The sequence below is a fragment of the Chiloscyllium punctatum genome, chromosome 9 (assembly GCF_047496795.1).
Source record: "Chiloscyllium punctatum isolate Juve2018m chromosome 9, sChiPun1.3, whole genome shotgun sequence".
Lineage (NCBI taxonomy): Eukaryota > Metazoa > Chordata > Chondrichthyes > Orectolobiformes > Hemiscylliidae > Chiloscyllium > Chiloscyllium punctatum.
In genome coordinates, this window is record NC_092747.1 from 7488664 (window position 1) to 7508771 (window position 20108).

The following is a 20108-nucleotide window of genomic DNA, read 5'->3' on the forward strand; positions in this document are numbered from 1 at the left end:
TAAGTTTCTTAAAAAGAGAAAGTGAGGACTGCAGATGCTAGAGATCAGAGCTGAAAATGTGTTGCTGGAAAAGCGCAGCAGGTCAGGCAGCATCCAAGGAGCAGGGAAATTCTCAGAAGGGCTCATGCCTGAAACATCGATTCTCCTGCGCTTTTCCAGCAACACATTTTCAGCTCTGATAAGTTTCTTAACCCCATTCTCCCGCTTTCTCTTCATAACCCTTGATACTCAAGAACCTATCTATCTCCATCTTAAATATACTCAATGACCTGGCCTCCACAACCTTCTGTGGCAGTGAGTTACATAGATTCCCCACTCTCTGGCTGAAGATCCTCCTTATCTCCATTCTAAAAGGGTCTTCCCTTTGCTCTAAGGAGGGGCAGAATGTGAGGGGGCGGGGGGGGGAGAGACAGAGACACAGAGAGACACAGAGACACAGAGAGACACAGACAGAGAGAGAGACACAGACAGAGAGAGAGACACAGACAGAGAGAGAGACACAGACAGAGAGAGAGACACAGACAGAGAGAGAGAGAGAGAGAGAGACTCAAGAGCCTAATTCTCATTGCGTAAAAATAATTTCAAAATAACACATTAAGACATAGGACCACTTGATTTTCATATTCTTGGAGACCAGTTGGTCTAATCTTGAGTAGACTGAACAATAGAGCTATTAGAGAATGGAAGATGTTCAGAATCCTCTCCAATTTCTCGTGTTAGTGCTAAATTGCCAACACTTTCTCGGAGACCAGGTAGAGGAATAGCTTCTTCGCATTCGCCTCATTTCATCTGTGTTTACGTTAATCCACCTGAATGACCTGCGATCCCTTGGATAGATTCACTGCCAGCAATTCTTTTTGCTTCTAAGAGTCTAGCTACTGATATCAGAATACTCACATGGCATCTTACGCAAGGGTAAGACTCAGTCTCAATTGTCAATTATGCACTATTTAACAGCTAAAATAAAATGAAGAACTGCAGATGCTGAAGGAGGGTCACCGGATTCCAAATGTGAACTAAAACGGAAATTGCTGGAAAAACTCAGCAGGTCTGGCAGCATCTGTGGAGAGAAATCAGACTTAACGTTTCGGGTGGAGTGACCCTTCCTCAGAACTGGAGTCCAAATGTGAACTCGCTTACTCTCCACCGAGGACTTGCTGAGTTTCTCCAGCAATTTCTGTTTTTATTACTGAATAGTTAGTCACATTGCATCTGAGATCATGATGGTGTCTTGTCAGATATCAGTCTCAACTAGAGAGTAAGTTCACATCACTACAGCTCTCTGAGTAACCAACACCAAAGGCAGGACGGAATAATGAATAGTTCTTCATATCCTGAAGTGTGGGGCTTACTTTGAGATGTCAGTTAACCCTTTAAAAAGGTCCTAGCTACCTTAAAGCAACACTGTTAAACCCTTTATGACTGAGGTACTTTGCAGTGCAGTTAATTCTTCTGCATTCCAGATGTATAGTCTCAGTCCACACAGCTGGTTTTCTTATTCATTCACAGAATGTGTTTCACTGGCCTAGACAGTTTTTATCGTCCATCCCAAGTTGCCCAGAGGGCAGTAAAGAGTCAACCACATCATTGTGCGTCTGGAGTCACATGTAGGCCAGACCAGGTAAGAATGGCAGTTTCCTACCCTGAAGGACGTTGGTGAACTAGTTGGGGTTTTCCAACAATTTACAATGGATTCCTGGTCATCATTAGACTCTTAATTCCAGATATTAATCAAATTCAAATTCCTTTGCCATTGGCGGGATTCAAACCCAGGTTCCTAGGACATGACCTGGCTTTCTGACTTAACAGTCAGAGTGATAATACAACAAGACCATCACGCCTCCCCAGGCTGTAACCTCTGGCTCACTTCCCACTGGGAAACTCCGCAGCAACTTGCTGCTGCTATTTGGGCCGGAAGGCGGATGGGAAATCTGTGGAAAAATTCCATGCATGAGGAGCCATCCCTAGCATTTACTGCTAATGTCACACTGAGACGTGATTCAGCCATCGGTCCCACCGCACAAGTCTAGCATCAGTGAGGAACTGAAAGTACTTCCCAATTACTAAACCCACCCTCAAGGTTCCACCTCCATCACCCGGCCCAGAGGTCTCTCTCTATTGGCTCAAATGACCCATTCTACACATGGGTCATCAATGATGTGGATGGAAAGGTCTTGGTCTACCCCACACTTGCCTAGGCCAATCTATTGAAGCAGCGTTGGCGATGTCTCACCAACTTGGCTGACTATACTTTCCCACTTGGTAACATGGAACCGCGTAGAAATTTACATTGCGGGCCATTCAGCCCATCAACACTCTTGGTGGCTACATACCATCGGCACACCCCTGTTTCCAATGACGGCTGGCCTCCGGCTCAAATCTTCCCTCTTCATGATACAGGGAGAGTAGATGATCAGAGGGACCAGGTAAAGTGCTATTAACAATCCAAGATATACGAGGAGTAGAAAAGTCTGAAAAACTGAAAGCAAATGGGCGAAAATTATTAGTAAGTGAGACAGAAAAAATGTTTGAGTCTAAACAGATGCTGATTAAAACAAAGGCCCGAGGCTTTACTGGGTCAGTCATGACAATTTAAATGTTCTCTGTTATGAGCACGAGCTTATTGTTACGTTTTGTACCCAGGTGCTTGTACCTACAGCTGGGTAGCACGGTGGCTCAGTGGCTAGTACTGCTGCCTCACAGCACAAGGGACCCGGGTTCGATTCCAGCCTCGGGCAACTACCAGGTGAATTACCCATTGTGTTAGGTGCATTAATCAGAGGGAAATGGATCTGGGTGGGTTACTCTTCGGAGGGGTGGCGTGGACTGGTTGGGCCAAACGGTCTGTTTCTACAGTGTAGGGAATCTAATCAAAGGTAAGGGATAGGATTTATGAACATCTGGATAGGAATAACGTGATCAAGGATAGTCAGCATGGTTTTGTGAAGGGCAGGTCGTGCCTCAAACCTTATTGAATTCTTCGAGAAAGTGACTAAGGAGGTAGACGAGGGGAAAGCGGTAGTTGTGGTATATATGGATTTTAGTAAGGCATTTGATAAGGTTCCCCATGGTAGGCTACTGCAAAAAATACGGAGGTATGGCATTGAGGGTGAGTTGGAGGTTTAGATTAGGAATTGGCTGGCTGGAAGAAGACAGAGGGTAGTAGTTGACGGTAAAGGTTCATCTTGGAGTGCAGTTACTAGCGGTGTTCAGCAAGGATCTGTTTTGGGACCATTGCTGTTTGTCATTTTTATAAATGACCTGGAGGAGGGGCTTGAAGGTTGGGTGAGCAAGTTTGCGGATGATACGAAAGTCGGTGGAGTTGTTGACGGTGAGGAAGGATGTGTCAGGTTACAGCGGGATATAGATATGCTGCAGAGCTGGGCAGAAAGGTGGCAAATGGAGTTCAATGTGGGTAAGTGTGAGGTGATTCACTTTGGTATGAGGAACAAAAAGATGGGGTACTGGGCTAATGGTCGGATACTTGGTAATGTGGATGAGCAGAGAGATCTTGGTGTCTTTGTACACAGATCTCTCTGAAAGTTGCCACCCAGGTAAATAGTGCGGTGAAGAAGGCATATGGCGTACTGGCTTTTATTGGTAGAGGAATTGAGTTCCGGAGTCCTGAGGTCATGTTGCAGTTGTATAAGACTCTGGTGCGGCCACATCTGGAGTAGTGTGTGCAGTTTTGGTCGCCATACTATAGGAAGGATGTGGAGGCACTGGAACGGGTGCAGAGGAGGTTTACTAGGATGTTGCCTGGTATGGTAGGAAGATCGTATGAGGAAAGGCTGAGGCACTTGGGGCTGTTTTCATTGGAGAAAAGAAGGTTTAGGGGTGACTTGATAGAGGTGTACAAGATGATTAGGGGTTTAGATAGGGTTGACCGTGAGAACCTTTTTCCAGGTATGGAGTCAGCTATTACGAGGGAACATAGCTTTAAATTAAGGGGTGGTAGGTATAGGACAGATGTTCGGGGTAGATTCTTTACTCAGCGAGTCGTGAGTTCATGGAATGCCCTGCCAGTAGCAGTGGTGGACTCTCCCTCTTTATGGGCATTTAAACGGGCATTGGATAGGCATATGGAGGATAGTGGGCTAGGGTAGGTTAGGTGGGCTTGGATCGGCGCAACATCGAGGGCCAAAGGGCCTGTACTGCGCTGTATTCTTCTATGTTCTATAATCTAATCTAAGATGGTGCCGAGTGTGGCAACGTTGAAAATGTCTCACTGTACTCCTGCACATGAGCACACGTGACAATACAATCTAAATCTAAACCTAAGAGTTTACACCTATAAGCTACTGTTCCTTAGAGAATTGGCAGGACTCTGCCATCAGCCTTGTAGAAATGGCAGCATATTCATAAAATTGCCTTATTTTACATTATTTGTTCATCAAATGTGTTATGGAGAGTTAAGGCTACGCTGAACAGCAAAAGGAACGTGTTAAATGAGATTTTTATTCGTGCACTGCCACCCAACACCTACGACCCAGAAAAGGAGGAGTTGACATCTTGAAGTCTCATTTCTCCTACTTGGAAAGAGTTGTTCAATTGTGAAAGATATCCCATTTTTCCATTCTGCCTCTATTTGCTCTCCCTCTCTTTACCTAGTCTGTCTTTATCTCACTTTACTTCTCTTTCAGCTTCCGACATAACCAATTCACCTCATTTCAGCCTCTGCTCCCTCCTTGGTGACAATGACAGGTGACTGTTCTCATTTTTCAGAGACGCCCCAAGTACCCATTGCCTTCACTGAGCCGTTAGCATCTTGCAACTCCCTGCAAAGTTAAAGGCGAGGATCTAACTCGCGAGACACGTGACAAGAGGGGAAATCTGTTCCAGCAACACCTGGGAGAGGTCGGGCGCCAGGACAATGAACCCAGATGTACAAAGGATGAACAGGCAACTACGTACCAACTCTGTCTGATCGAGCAAACTGCCCAGCGATGAGCCAGGCCAATATCGTAGCAGCAGCAACTGCACCGATGTGCAGGAAAGGTGCCGTAGCCTGTTTGAGGGGAAATAAAACAAAATGTATCAATCTCATGGTGCTCCTTCTTTCTTTTTCTGTCAATCTTCAAAGCAGCAGTTGATGCAAAGCTGGAGTGCCCTGCACACAGTGGAGGAAGATTCAAAAAAGAACTTGCAGAAAAAAAATGGATAAATAATTGAAGGTAAAATCTACGCAGAGAGTGGGGACGAACCGGTGTGGCCTCCCGAGGACATAATCGGCTGAAATAAAAGCAAACTTTATGTGGAGATTGGAAACACACAGGGGAAAGTTACTGACATGTTGGGAGCTGACAGCATCCATGGACAGAGGAACCAGATTTCAATGAGCTAGCACGGGCCAGACAAAATGAATGGCCTCTTTCCCTGTCCAATCGTTCTCAGGTTCTCTGAAAGCCAGCCATCGGTAAACCACCAAATGCAAAATGAAACTGGGAAATGATGAACAGAGTGTAGCAAAGGGACAGTGAAATGACTCATGATACAGAGCAATCCAGGTCAGTGCTGTAGAGACATTGTCTCAAATCCACAGCCGCTGGTCCAATTTGAAGTCAATGAATAAATCTGGAATCAAAGGGATCTTGTGGCCCAGTGGTCATGTCCACACCTCTGAGCCAGGAGGCCTCACATATATACGAGAGGCAGCTGAATGTGGCTTCTGTGGCTTAAGGCATCAAGGGGTATGGAGAGAAAATGGGAGTGGGAAACTGAAATTGCATAATCAGCCATGGTGGTGCAGGCTCGATGGGCTGAATGGCCTACTCCTGCACCTATTATCTATGGTTCAAGCCTCAGTTGCTTCAAAGGCATGTCATGACATCGCTGAATGAGTCAATTCAAAAAAATGGAATTAATAGCCAGCTGTATGGTAAAACCCCATCTGACTCACTAATCTCCAATAGGGAAGGATATCTGTCATCCTTACCTGGTCTGGAACACGTCACTCCAGACCCATAGCAATATCGAGGATTCTTAACTGCCCTGTGAAATGGCCTGAGCAAGCCCCTCAGTACAAGGACACTTTGGAAGGGCATGGGTTCAAATCTATCCATGGCAGATGGTAAACTTTGCTCTCACCAAAGATCTGGAACAAAAAGCAACCCTAATAGCGATCATGTAGGCCAGTGTCAATTAAATCTACCTCTTTAAGGAAGGAAATCTGCAATCCTGACTTGATCTGGCCTGGATGGGACTCCAGCCCACAAGCACGATAGTTGACTCTTAGCTGTCCTCTGGGCAATTAGGGATGGTCGTCCAGCACTATCCACACCCCACAAATAAATGAGAGTCAAAGCTGACCTTGGAAGAAAAGAGAGAAAAGAACCAGATCATGAATACTTACTTGGAACGATATGAGAATAATATCCCATTCTTCATTCCACAACTGATTAACGGAGATCACGGCGACGAGAATAGCCACCAGTACCACCGTTAGCCCAACCTAGGGGAATGAGCAGAAGTTAGTGACTTGCATCAAATCCCATTGGTGCTCTATACAATCAAGGCATGGACAATTTGAAAGTGCAGTCTTCCGCAGGATATTTGGATAAAGTTTAGGCAGCAGCAGTACAGTTTTCTCAAATACCGAGCCATGCAAGTTTCAGGAATCGAGGAAAAGGAGGAAGAGGCCATTCAGCCCAACCAGTTTCTTCCAGAATTCCACAAGAAGATCACTGATCTGTCCCTCAACTGGAACCTTTGATCCCCTGACTCAATTTTTAAAAAATTAAAACCATCAATTTCCGTCTTGAATGTATCAGCTCCCGACATCCACAGACTCTAAACAAAACCCTTTTCAGAGAGACTGGAAGCAGCATCTAAGGTTTTTCGAAGTATATTGAGAGAGAAAAGGTAGCTGAGGTCAAAAGAAATGGATTTGTCCTATACAGAAAATTAAATTAATTTGATTTCTGACCTAACTAGCAACACCCACATCCTATGTATAAATGAAAAAAAGGCAAACTTGCTGAGTTATTATTTTGTTCTGCATTTCACAGTCAGAGAGAAGGATAGAGGAACAGAAATAGGAAGAAAGTCCAAAACTAATCAAGGCAAATAATTGCAAGGATTGAATAAGATTAAAACCAGCGGATGGAGAAAAGAGAGAGACTTATGATCAGCAGGTCATTAGGACCTGGTCCATTCAATCCCAGAGTTACTACACAAAGCTGAGTCATAGAGTCTGACAGGAACTTCAATCTGAGCAGAATCTGAAAGCGAACGTAAATGGGTGCAACCTGCCTCCTAAAAGGATGGGGGAGGGGCAGCCGGGAGCACAGTGGAGAGAAAGGGGGTGAGCGAGAGAGAGAGAGAGAGAGAGAGAGAGAGAGAGAGAGAGAGAGAGAGAGAGAGAGAGAGAGAGGGGGGGGGGGGGAGTGAGAAAGAAAGGGGGAGAGCGAGAAAGAAAGGGGGAGAGCGAGAAAGAAAGGGGGAGAGCGAGCGGGGGAGAGCGATAAAGAGAAACACACACACACACACACACGAGAGTTTGAGAGAGACATAGACAGAGACAGACAGACAGGGCCCACTTTTGGCGGACCCAAATGGCGAAGGGCCTATTATTCGGAACATTTATTCTGTTCTTTTCAGGGTTCAAGAAAGGATTACAGAACCTGGTGCCTTTGATTCCCTGAACTGTTTTTTGACAAACAGTGGTCATACAACCTTGCAAAAATAGGAGCAGCAGTAGACCATTCAGCCCCTTCAGTCTGCCCTATAAGAACGTGACTGATCTGCCCTGGGTGTCAGCTCCTGATCGCCCTCAACTCCCTGATCTTTCAGCAAATCAATGAATCTCCTCTTTAAATACCTTTAGTGATTGGAATTCTCTGCCCAGAGACAAAGTCGTACATTATCCTTAGAGGAAATCCCATCACATCTCTGTTTTAAGTGAATGTCCTTTATTCTATAACCGTGTCCCCTAGTCTGAGATGCATCCATTGAAAAGGATGATGGAGCCCCATTACTCTGACGCATTTAGCAGAAGGCTTAAGCTAATTACTTGGGATTTTTCAACTGGGACCCATGTGACATTAGTGCAGCCACCATTGGGACAAAGTTAAAAATCACACAACACCAGGTTATAGTCCAACAGGTTTAATTGGAAGCACTAGCTTTCGGAGCGACGCTCCTTCATCAGGTGATTGTGGAGGGCAGGATCGTAACAGAATTTATAACAAAAATTTGCAGTGTGATGTAACTGAAATTATACATTGAAAAATTGATTGTCTGTTAAGCCTTTCATCTGTTAGAATACAGTGATAGTTTCACTTCTTTCATGTGTAAATCACAAAACCCTTTTTTTAAAAAGTTGCATTCTCGGATTAGCTGTTAACAATGGTGATAGCTAGACAATATGTTGTAGGTGTTAGCCCCCTGTATTCTCTGTCTATGCCATGATGTTTAGATTGTTATCTCACTTTTTAGATTAGAATCAGAGTTTTACATAAATTCATGCAGTTTTTGAGCAAAGTACAATGTAACTCCGCAAGTACAAATTCACCCCACACAAAATATATGTGTGCATGTGGGTCTGTGTCTGTCTGTCAGGGGTGGGGGTTGAGAATGTGTGTGTGTGTGTGTGTGTGTGTGTGTGTGTGTGTGTGTGTGTATGTATGTGTGTGTGTGTGTGTGTGTGTGTGTGTGTGTGTGTGTGTGTGTGTGTGTGTGTGTGTGTGTGTGTGTGTGTGTGTGTGTGTGTGTGTGTGTGTAGGAATATCTGTGTGTGTGTGTGTAGTGCAATGGTGGTCACCTGCAATGTGACATGAACCCAAGGTCCTGGTTGAGGCCCTCCCTATGGGTACCGAACTTAGCTATCAGCCTCTGCTCGGCCACTTTCCTCTGCTGCCTGTCCCAAAGTCCACCTTGGAGGACGGTCACCCGAAGGTCCAAGGCTGAATGTCCTGGACCACTACACACACACTTTCTCACACTCACAACCCCAACTCCAGACAGACACACACACAGACAAAAACCCACATGCACACATATATTTTGTGTGGTGAATTTGTACTTGCAGAGTTACATTGTACTTTGCTCAAAAACTGCATGAATTTATGTAAAACTCTGTTATCTCACTTTTTAGATTAGAATCAATCTAAACATCAGGTCATAGACAGAGAACACAGGGGGCTAACACCTTCAACATATTGTCGAGCTATCACCATTGTTAACAGCTAACACGAGAATGCAACTTAAAAAGAAAAGGTTTTGTGATTTACACATGAAAGAAGTGAAACTATCACTGTATTCTAACAGATGAAAGGCTTCACAGACAATCAATTTTTCAATGTATAATTTTAGTTACATCACATTGCAAATTGTTGTTATAAATTCTGTGTTACGATCGAGCCTCCACTATCACCTGATGAAGGAGCGTCGCTCCGAAAGCTAGTGTGCTTCCAATTAAACCTGTTGGACTATAATCTGGTGTTGTGTGATTTTTAACTTTGTACACCCCAGTCCAACATCGGCATCTCCAAATCATGACCATTGGGACAGTTCTGTTTGGATATTGATTGCAGTTGAAGGGACAGCCTGTTGAGAAAACTCCATCAGAGAGTGTGCAGATTGTGACTGAATATAATTCTGCTGACGCTCAGTGAGAGAGGTAAAGCACTGGACTAGGAATTATTATAGTCATAGAGTCATACAGCATAGAAACAGACCGTTTGGTCCAACCAGTCCATGCCAACTATAATCCCAAACTAAACGAGTCTCATCCACCTGCTCCTGGCCAGTATCCCTCCAAATATTTCCTCATGTACTTACCTAAATATCTTTTAAATATTGTAACTGTACCTACTTCCACCACTTCCTCAGGAAGTTCATTCCACACACGAACCACATTCTGTCTAAAAAACAAACAAGTTGCCCCTCATGTCTTTTTTAACCTTAAAAATATGCCCCCTAGTTTTCAAACCCCCAACCCAAGGGAAAAGACACCTATCATTCACTTTATCTATGCCCCTCGTGATTTTATAAACCTTTATAAAGGTCACTCCTCAACCTCCTACGCTCCAGTGAAAAAAGTCTCAGCCTATCTAGCCTCTCCTTATAACTCAAACCCTCCCATTCAGGGCAACATCCTGGTAAATCTCTCCTGAACCCTCTCCATGTTAGTAACATCCTTGCTGTAAGCAGGGTGACCAGAAATACACATAGTACTCCAGAAGAGGCCTCACCAACACCCTGTACAATTTTAGTATCACGCCCCAACTCCTATCCTCAAGGATCTGAGCATTGAAGGCAAGTGTGCTAAATGCCTTTTAACACCCTGTCCACGTCACGCAAACTTTAAAGAATGATGATTGTTCTTGACATCTTCTGAACAAATTACATGTGAAGATCCCAGTGACAACTTCCCACGTTAAGTGACACCCCTCTACATACGCCATGATGGTAACCGGCTGAAGATTGTTGAGAAGGTGGGATATGATGTGGGGAAATGGGAGGTTCTGCACTTTGGCAGGAAGAATAGAAGAGCTGAATATTACTTAAATGGCGAAAGACTGCAGAAGGTTACACAACAGAGGGATTTGGGAGTTCTCATTGATCAACCATACAAAGCCAGCATTCAAGTTCAGTGGGTAATGGGGAAGGCATTTCGATCCTTCTGTTTTTATTCTGCTCCATAATTTTATTTCATTTATTTTATTTACTTTTCTTATATATTTTTCTCATTGTTCTGTACCTCTTATTTCTCGATTGTCTCATTCATTGACTTCCCACTCTCTCATCACCTTTTTCCTCTCCTCTTCCCCCTTTGCTACCCTTCTCCCCTGTTTTCCACTTTGCCTTGGCTTCACCCATTCCCCCCATATTTTGTCACATAGTACTGGCTTCAGCCTTGGTCATTCACAGCTCCTAATCTTCCTATAATCTCTCTATGCACTGTCATTATCACCTCTTTATTGCTACATTTGCTTCTGGAGCCATGACTCATCTTCTCTCAGCCTAGTATAAATACCTCCCTATTTCTCCCCTTTTTTTAGCTTTGACAAAGGGTCAGTCAGACTCAAAACATTAGCTCTTTTCTCTCCTTACAGATGCTGCCAGACCTGCTGAGATTTTCCAGCATTTTCTCTTTTGGTTTCAGATTCCAGCATCCGCAGTAATTTGCTTTTATTAGAAGGCAAATGGAATGTTGGCCTTTATCTCAGAGGTCATGGAGTATAAAGATAGGGCCATTTCGATAACAATGTACAAGGCACCAGTCAAACCACAGCAGGAATACGGCAAACAGTTTTGGCCAATTTATGTAAGGAAAGATACATTGACTTGGAGGCAGTCCAGAGAAGGTTCATTCAGCAATGCCAGGTATGGAGGGACTGTAGATTGGGCCTGTACAAATTGGAGTTTACAAGACTGCGTCAAGAGTAGTTTTATTTGTCATTTCTACCATATATGACTGATACAGTAAAAATGAGACAATGTTCCTCCAGAGCCAAAGTGCTGCATGAACAACACCACAAATTACACAACGTAATAATGAATGAACATTAATAAAAAGATATTGTTTTAGCAGTAACTCAAAGTCTTGCAATGAATTTCAGATGGAATAAAGTCTGATCATAGAGTGTTCAGGTGGCCTTATTTGACTTATTGTAGTCACATGTACCAGAGTACAGTGAAAAACTTTGTTTTGTGAGCAGTACAGGCAGACCACAACAAGGACAGATAGATCATCGGGTGCTTAGACAGAGTGAGGCATACAGAGTTACAGCTGCACAGGAGATGCACAGAGCAAGATCAACATTAGCAAGACAAACTTTTACAGGCTTAGAATTTAGGTTTAAAAGTGTTGAACAATCACAAGAACTGTGAGAATAAGATCCACTGTAGGGAGCTCACAAAGAGTCACCCAGTCTCAGTGCCATCTTGAATCCAAGGAGCTTATTAAAACATACAAGCGTCTTAGGGGAGTTGACAGGGTGGATGTGGAAAGGTTGGGGGGGAAAAAGTCTAGGACCAGAGTGCATCATCTCAGAATAAGGGGTCACCCATCAAAGAAAGCGATGAGGAGGCATTTCTTCTGAGGGGAGTGGATCTGTGGATTTTCTTTTTTATAGCAGAGCCAGGTCGTTCAGTACATTCAAGGCAGAGAAAGACAGATGACTAAACAGTAAGGGAAGTGAGCATTATGGGGAAGAGACGGGTAACTGGAGTTTAGGATTACCAGACCAGATTCTGGATTAGTGGTGCTGGAAGAGCACAGCAGTTCAGGCAGCATCCAAGTAGCTTCGAAATCGACGTTTCGGGCAAAAGCCCTTATTACCAGACCAGCCATGATCTCACTGAATGGTGGAGCAGACTTGATGGGCTGAATGGCCTATTTTCAGCCTTATATCTTATTGTCTAACCTTCTGATGCAGAGGCCAGAAGGCTACCCACTACCCACAGGAGAGGGATGCACACACAAAGCAGAACCTAAGTTAGTTCTGTGATAGACACTAATGGGCTCCATTGTGTAGCCCCTCTTAGTCCATTGGCAAACCACCAAGGAGAAATCATAAACCAGTATCTTATGGCACAGAACGGAGACCATTCAGGCCACGACGCCAGTACCAGCTCTTTGGAAGAGCTATCCAATTAGCCTCATTCTCCTCCCCATTCTAACCCTTCCATTAGCTAACAGCTCCAGTTATTGCAAATGTCACCAGACCAGTACAGTGCGTGAAGAAAACAAAGCAAGAAGTGTGTCACTGTTCAAAACAATCAGGGAGGTAAGAGCCATACAAATTAGGAGCCAGAGTAGGCCATTCAGCCCCTCAGGCCCACCGCATCCCATAAAAGTCATGGCTAACACCATTACTCCTCATTCCCAAAACCTATCTCTCCTCTCACTTACCAATAGTCTATTTCCCTCTGTCTTAAAATACATTCAAAGTCTTCTATTGCAATTTAAGGAAGGAGTTCCAAACATACTCAGGCCTCTGTGAGGAAAGATTTCCCGCAGCATAAATAGTTTCCTCCTTACTTGTAAACTCTTACCGCCTAATCCTAGATTCTCCCGCAAGAGGAAACATCCTCTCCACATCCACCCGGTCATGTCCCCTCAGGATCTTCTGCGTTTCGATCAAAATTGCCTCCTGCTCTTCTGAACACCAGTGAAAACAAAAAGCGACCTGTCCAAATTTCTCGCACTTACCTTGTGCAGCCAGTGCAAGTTCATCTGTTGCCCCACCGCAATGTGGCATAACGCTAAAATCTAAAAGAGTACACATTGCATTAGTCAGTGGAATCACAGAAACATGCAGCACAGAAAGAGATCCCCAGTCAGCCCATAGTGCCTAACCTGGCTCTTTGAATATTACAGTACCTTGCTGCAGCATCCAATCATCCCTCATTGGAGCACCCCCACTCTGCACCACCACCATCTCAAAACTGTCCCAGGCAAACTATGCCAGCCCTCAATGTTAGTCTGGACATGCGTGTAACTCCAGAGCTAAGCGGGTGGTCAAGGCTGATGAAGGCCTCCAGCCTGAAACGTCGATTTTCCTGCTCCTCAGATGCTGCCTGACCTGCTGTGCTTTTCCAGCAACACTCTCTCAACTCTGATCTCCAGTATCTGTAAACCTCACTGTCTCTTAAGTGGGTGGTCAGCCTGTTTTGCAGCTTTCTGTGATTCAGGTTGAAAAGTTAAAGCCAGCTCATTACCATCGGGTGGAGAGAGTGTCATCATGGTAACGTTCCTGGACTAGCAATGCTCAGGGCACGCGGGCTCAAATCCCAACATGGCAGCTGGTAGAATTAAATTCACTCAATAAGTCTGGAATCTCATTCATTGTAACAACATCAACTCTCATCAATTGTCGTAAATAAACCCATTTGGCTCACCACTGTCTATAAGGCGATAAGATACAGAAGGAGACTTAGGCCATTCAGCCATCAAGTGTGCTCCACCATTTGAACATATCTGATAAGTTTCCCAACCATATTCCTCTCCCTTCTCTCTCTAACCCTTGATCCCCTGACTAATCAATAACCTATCTCCATCTTTAATATATCCCATGACTTGGCCTCCACAGCCCTCTGTAGCAATGAGTTCCACAGATTCCCCAGTCTCTAGCTGAAGAGATTCCTCCTCATCTCCGTTCTAAAGGATGGTCCCTTCACTCTGAGGCTGTGCCCTCAGGTCCTAGTTTCTCCTACTGGTGGAAACATCTTCTCCATTTCCACTCTGTCCAGGCCTCTCAGTATTTTGTAAATTTCAATCAGATCCCTCTCCTCATCCTTTAAAACTCCATCGAGTACTGACCCAGAGTCCTCAACTGCTCCTCATTTGACAAACTCTTCATCCTTGGGATCATTCTTATAAGCCTCCTCTGGACCCCCTCCAATGTCAGCACATCCTTCCTTAGATACAAGACCCAAAACTGCTCTCACTATTCCAAATGTGATCTGAACAGAGCCCTATACAGTCTCAGCAATACGTCTTTGCTCTTGTATTCTAGCCCTGTTGAAATTTATGCTAACATTGTATTTGCTTGCCTGACTGCCACTTGAACCTGCATGTTGACCTGAAGAGAATCATGAACTAGTACTCGAGTTCCTTTGTGCTTCAGATTTCCAAAGCCTGTCCCCAAATAGAAAACTCCACCTGTATTCTTCCTACCAAAGTGCATTACCTCGCACTTTTCCGTATTGCATTCCATTTGCTACTTCGTTGCCCACTCTCCCAGTCTGTCCAAGTCCTTCTACAGCATCCCCACTTCCTCAACATTACCCGTTCCTCCACCTATCTTTGTGTCATCAGCAAACTTAGCAACAAAGCTGTCAGTTCTTTCATCCAGATTGTTAATGTAGATCGTGAATAGTTGTGCTCCCAATACTGACCCTTGCAGAACTTTATTAGTCACCGGCTGTCATCCTGAAAAAGATCCCTTTATTCCCACTCTCTACCTTCCGTCAGTCAGCCAATTCTCTATCCATGCCAGTACCTTGCCCCTGACACCACAGGCTCTTATCTTATTTAACAATCCCCTCTACAATCCCCTCAGCTATCTCCTTCAGAGCTCCGGGGGTGTAGTCCATCTGGTTCACGTGATTTATCCACCTTCAGTGCTTTCAGCTCCCCAGCACCTTTCCCTTAGTGATGGCCACTACACTCACTTCTGTCCCCAACCTCTCGAATTTCTGTTTGCTGCTGGTGTCTTCCACTGTGTCTTTAAGAATCATAGTATCCCTACGGTGTGGAAGTAGGCCATTTGGCCCACTGAGTCCCTCCAAAGAGCAACCTACCCAGATCCATCCCCCTACCCCATCCCTGTAACCCTGCATTTCTCATGGCTAATCCACCCAGCTTGCCCATCGCCGGACACCACTGGCAATTTAGCATGGCCAATACATCTAACCTGCACGTCATTGGACTGTGGGATGAAACTGGAGCAAACTCCTCACAGACTGTCGCCCGATGGTGGAATCGAACCAGAGTCTCTGGTGCTGAGAGGCAGCAGTGCTAACCACTGAGCCACTGTGCAGTCCTTATTGGGAGGAAATCTGTTGTCCTATCGCAGACTCCAAACTCACAACAACATAGTCAATTCTTAACCACCCTCTGAAAAGTTCAAGCAAGCCACTCATTTTAAGGGCAATTAGGGATGGGAGTGGCATAATTTCTGGGCTAGTGATGCCCCATTCCATGAGAGAGTAAGACAAAAAATAAATCTGATACCATCAATCGGAATCTGCGAGCAGGGAGACAAGACTGAAACCAGGCATCCTGTGAAGAGGGAATTTATCACTGGGAGAGGCAGAACATCAGAACAGTACAGGCAGCCCCAGAACCCAATGTTCATCAGGGACAAGTGGACCCAATGTTCAGTCAAAAATGAATGTTTTTAGCCATGTGACAGGCCTTTGGATTTCCTGCTCTCTCTTTGGTGTCAAATTCTGCTTTGCAATTAAACTGCTGAATATTAGAGTGCACTTAATAGTCTCGCTCTCTCACCAAGGAGGGTGCCTTCACATTCAGTGTGAATGAGGGCAGCACCACAAGGGAAGTAGCCTGGGCAATAAGCAAACTGCGGAATTCTATCCCCATCCTAGTCAGCTCATTACTGTAACCACACCATCCTCTCTTTCAACCCATCAAAAGATCACGATCTTGATAAAATAGGGACAAGAGTAAGCCTTTTGGCCCCTTGAGCTTGTTCTGCCATTCAATGGGATCTTGACTGATTCCTTACATCCGCTTTCCTGCCCGTTCCCAAAGCTCTTGATTCCCCAACAATGAAAGCACCTTACTATTTTAAAAGAGACATTTTAAAAGAACTGGAATCTCCTGATCCCATCAAGAACTCATTGATACTCTCAGGATGGTACATTGTATCAAGAATCAGGACATTCTTCCAATAACTGGTTTTCAATTATCACCATTGTAACTGGATTACTCCATTTCCAAATACTTTGTATCTTTTCCCATTTTTATTAACCTTCATGTACAAGATTCCTATAAAACCTGGCTTCATCCTCTGCTCAAGGAAGAGAACCCTTGATCTACCTGGACAGACTGTCAGTTCTGTGCCAGCCTAATCAATTTCTCTTCCAGTGATATCACTTGTAATAAACAGCTTGTCAATTTCACCCGATCTGGTTTGTGTGGCCTCTGCTTTATTGGGCTAATTCCTCCGACACCGACTGATCAAGATCCAACCTATCTCAGCCTTAAATATACAAAAGGACACTGCCCACACAGCTCTCTGTGACAAGTTGGTTCAAAGACTCTCAACTCTGAGAAAAAATTCCTTCTCATCCCAGTCTTAAATTAGTGTCTCTTTATTCAGAGACTGTGCCCTCTGGTCCTAGACTCTGCCATGAGGGGTAACATCCTCTCAGCATTGACCCTGTCAAACCCTTCAAGAATCCAAAATGTTTCAATGTAATGCAGGAAATCAAGGCATCCTCCTCTCGTGGCACATTTCTCTCCCTCTCTGTTCCTCTAGGTTACTCCCTTCCCCCCCTCCATTATCAAAGCAACACTGAAAAATCCTATTACAGTGAACATCTCCTCCAAACATTTTCCTCCTCATCCTGAAAACAAAATTCCTTGAAGATCAGATGCAGAGATCTCCTTCCAAACTTACCAATAAAAACGTGACATATATGAATCCGGTCGATGCTAGGACTAGTACTGGGACTGACCAGTCATTCCAGTAACCCTTCTTATTGTACATGTACCTGCAAAAAAAACAAACAACAGGGCAACTTCAGTTACTTCTGACCAGCCACCGCCAAACTGACACAACAACAACAACTATGCACATTTGTATTGAGTCTCCAATGCATTAAAATGTTTCTAAGGAGCTTCACAAGAAGTTGCCAGAAAATAATTTAATAATGAGCCTCATGATTATAGAACAGTGCCAGCACAGGAGGTGGCCTTTCAGCCTGTCACCTTTGTACTAGCTCTTTGGAAGAGCAACACACCAAGAATCAGAGGAAGGTGGTAGGGATAGAGGAGTGTAGAGAGGGAAGGAATTATTGGGGGAGTGGCGGGTTTAAGGAAAATGGGCTATGAGCCATAAACAATCCAACTCACTCTTTAAAGTCTCGATTGCACCAGCCTCCAGTGAGCACTCTCATGTTATGCGTTCCTCATCCAAATCAATCACTGCAGAAATAAAAGCTTCTCCCTCATGTCTCCATTGTTTCTCCTGCTGATCTCTGCCCTAGAGTTTGTGATCCTCCCATTAACTGCAACAACATCCCCCTATGATTCCAACCAAACCCTCCCGAGGTTTTGGTTTCGAATGCCTCCATCAGATCTCCACTCGTCCCAACCTCCTCCTGTCCATCTGCACAACCAACATTCCTAAACTCTGGAACCATTGCCCTGAGCTTCAGGGCGTCAGAACTCAGGATCAAACAATCAACCTATTCAACCAAGGTTTAAGTCAGTTCTTAAAGGAACTGGGGGCGGGGGGCATGGGATTTACCAAGAAAATTCCAGAGCTTAATATAGAGATGTACAGCATGGAAACAGAGCCTTTGGTCCAACTGGTTCATGCCAACCAGATAGCCTAACTTAATCTAGTCCCATTTGCCAGCATTTGGCCCATATCCCTCTAACGCCTTCCTACTCATGGCCCCATCCAGATGCCTTTTAAATGTTCTAATTGTGCCAGCTTCTACCACTTCCTATGGAAGGCCATTCCATACATGCACTACCCTCTGCGTGAAAAAGTTGCCCCTTAGGTCCCTTTTGAATCTTTCCCCTCACACCCTAAACCTATCCCCGATAGTTCTCGCCTACCCTACCGTTGGCTATCCAGCTTCATGATTTCTTAAACCTCTATAAGGTCACCCCTCAGCCTCCGACGCTCCAGGGAAAACAGCCCCAGCCTGTTCAGCCTCTCCCAGTAGCTCAAACCCTCCAACCCTGGCAACATTCTTGTAAATCTTTTCTGAACCCTTTCAAGTTTCACAACATGCTTTCTATAATAGGGAGACCAGAATTGAATGCAGTATTCCCATAATGGCCTAACCAATGTCCTGCATAACTGCAACATAACCTCCCAACTCCTACACTCAATGCACTGACCAGTAAAGGCAAACATAGCAAACACCTTCTTCACTATCCTGTCTACTTGCAACTCCACTTTCAAGGAACTATAAGCTTGCACTCCAAGGTCTCTTTGTTTGGCAACACTACCCAAGACCTTACCATTCTAAGTCCTGAACCGATTTGCCTTTCCAAAATGCAGCACCTCATAGTTATCTAAATTAAATTCCATCTGCCACTCCTTTTGCCCATCTGATCAAGGTGCCATTGTACTCTGAGGTAACCTTCTTTGCTATCCACAACACCAGCAATTTTGGTGTCAGAGTCCTACAGCAGGGAGACAGGCCCTTTGGCCCAAACTAGTCCATGTCGACCAAAATGTCCATCAATGCTAACCCCATTTCATCTGTAAACCTACTAACCTTACCTCCCATATTCACACCTAAATCATCTACATTAAAAGCAAAAAGCACTTTTATGACCAAAGCTGGTCGCGCACACTGTCTCTCCAGTTTCACTTCGCCACGGATTACAATATAAAATTAAAATACTTTTTTCAATTTCTGAGATGACCAATTAAATACCCAATCCATATCAGGATTTAAACACAAGTTCTATTAACACAGTTTCTTAATAAACACAACTATTAACTTCTGATCAAGGAAAAACATTGGCTCCCATGTTGTTGAAAGAATTGCCCGAGCTCCATGGCTGAAAGTTCACCCTGAGGAGATACAGAAGTGTAAACTCTCTCTGTTCCAGATTTGGAGCGAAGGGAGAAGGGGGCTGTACATCATTTTGGTGGAATGTCAGTGTACAAAAACAAAATCTTTATAGAGAAACAATTGGGAGTGTGTGGGATGGTCTGTGTGTAATTACAGACCCTGTCTGCCTCTGGCAGTGTTGGACAGACATAATTGCAGCATCAGGTTGATTGCAAACCCCATCATTAGTAAAGACACCACCTCCTTCAGCGAGGCATTGTGAAGGGCACCACCACCTTCGGGCAGCATGGTGGCACAGTGGTTAGCACTGCTGCCTCACAGCGCCAGAGACCTGGGTTCAATTCCCGCCTCAGGCAACTGTGTGGAGTTTGCATATTCTCCCCGTGTCTGCGTGGGTTTCCTCCGGGTGCTCCGGTTTCCTCCCACAGTCCAAAGATGTGCAGGTCAGGTGAATTGGCCATGCTAAATTGCCCGTAGTGTTAGGTAAGGGGTAGATGTAGGGGTATGGGTGGGTTGCGCTTCATCGGGGCGGTGTGGACTTGTTGGGCCGAAGGGCCTGTTTCCACACTAAGTAATCTGATCACCTCTTTCACTTAAAATTCAGCAAAGGAGATCAGAAGAATGGGGTTGAGAATCTTATCGGCCATGATTGAATGGTGGAGTAGGCACAATGGGCTGAATGGCCTAATTTCTGCCCTTATGTCTTATGGCCGAAAGTATTGATGTAGATAGGGAACTGGCAATTGATGAGGCCACATTTGGAGTATAGTGTGGGGTTTTGCTCTCCTTATCTGAGGAAGAATGTTCTTGCTATGGAGGACGTGCATTAAGGGTGCAATAAAAAGTACAAATGGATTCTTGGGATGATA

At 44.6% G+C, this 20108-nt stretch overlaps 1 protein-coding gene across 2 annotated transcripts in view; it reads right to left on the reverse strand.

Annotated features, from left to right (window-relative positions):
• Nucleotides 1-20108, reverse strand: part of LOC140481117 (glycerophosphodiester phosphodiesterase domain-containing protein 5-like) — a 217230-nt gene that overhangs the window by 60804 nt on the left and 136318 nt on the right. For both annotated transcript variants that reach the window (XM_072576807.1, XM_072576808.1), the window contains exons 4-8: nt 17097-17190; nt 13160-13219; nt 6353-6451; nt 4915-5008; nt 2334-2479 (exon numbers count right to left, since the gene is read on the reverse strand). In XM_072576807.1, coding sequence (XP_072432908.1) covers nt 2334-2479; nt 4915-5008; nt 6353-6451; nt 13160-13219; nt 17097-17190 — 493 coding nt within the window. The remainder of the gene's footprint in view (nt 1-2333; nt 2480-4914; nt 5009-6352; nt 6452-13159; nt 13220-17096; nt 17191-20108) is intronic.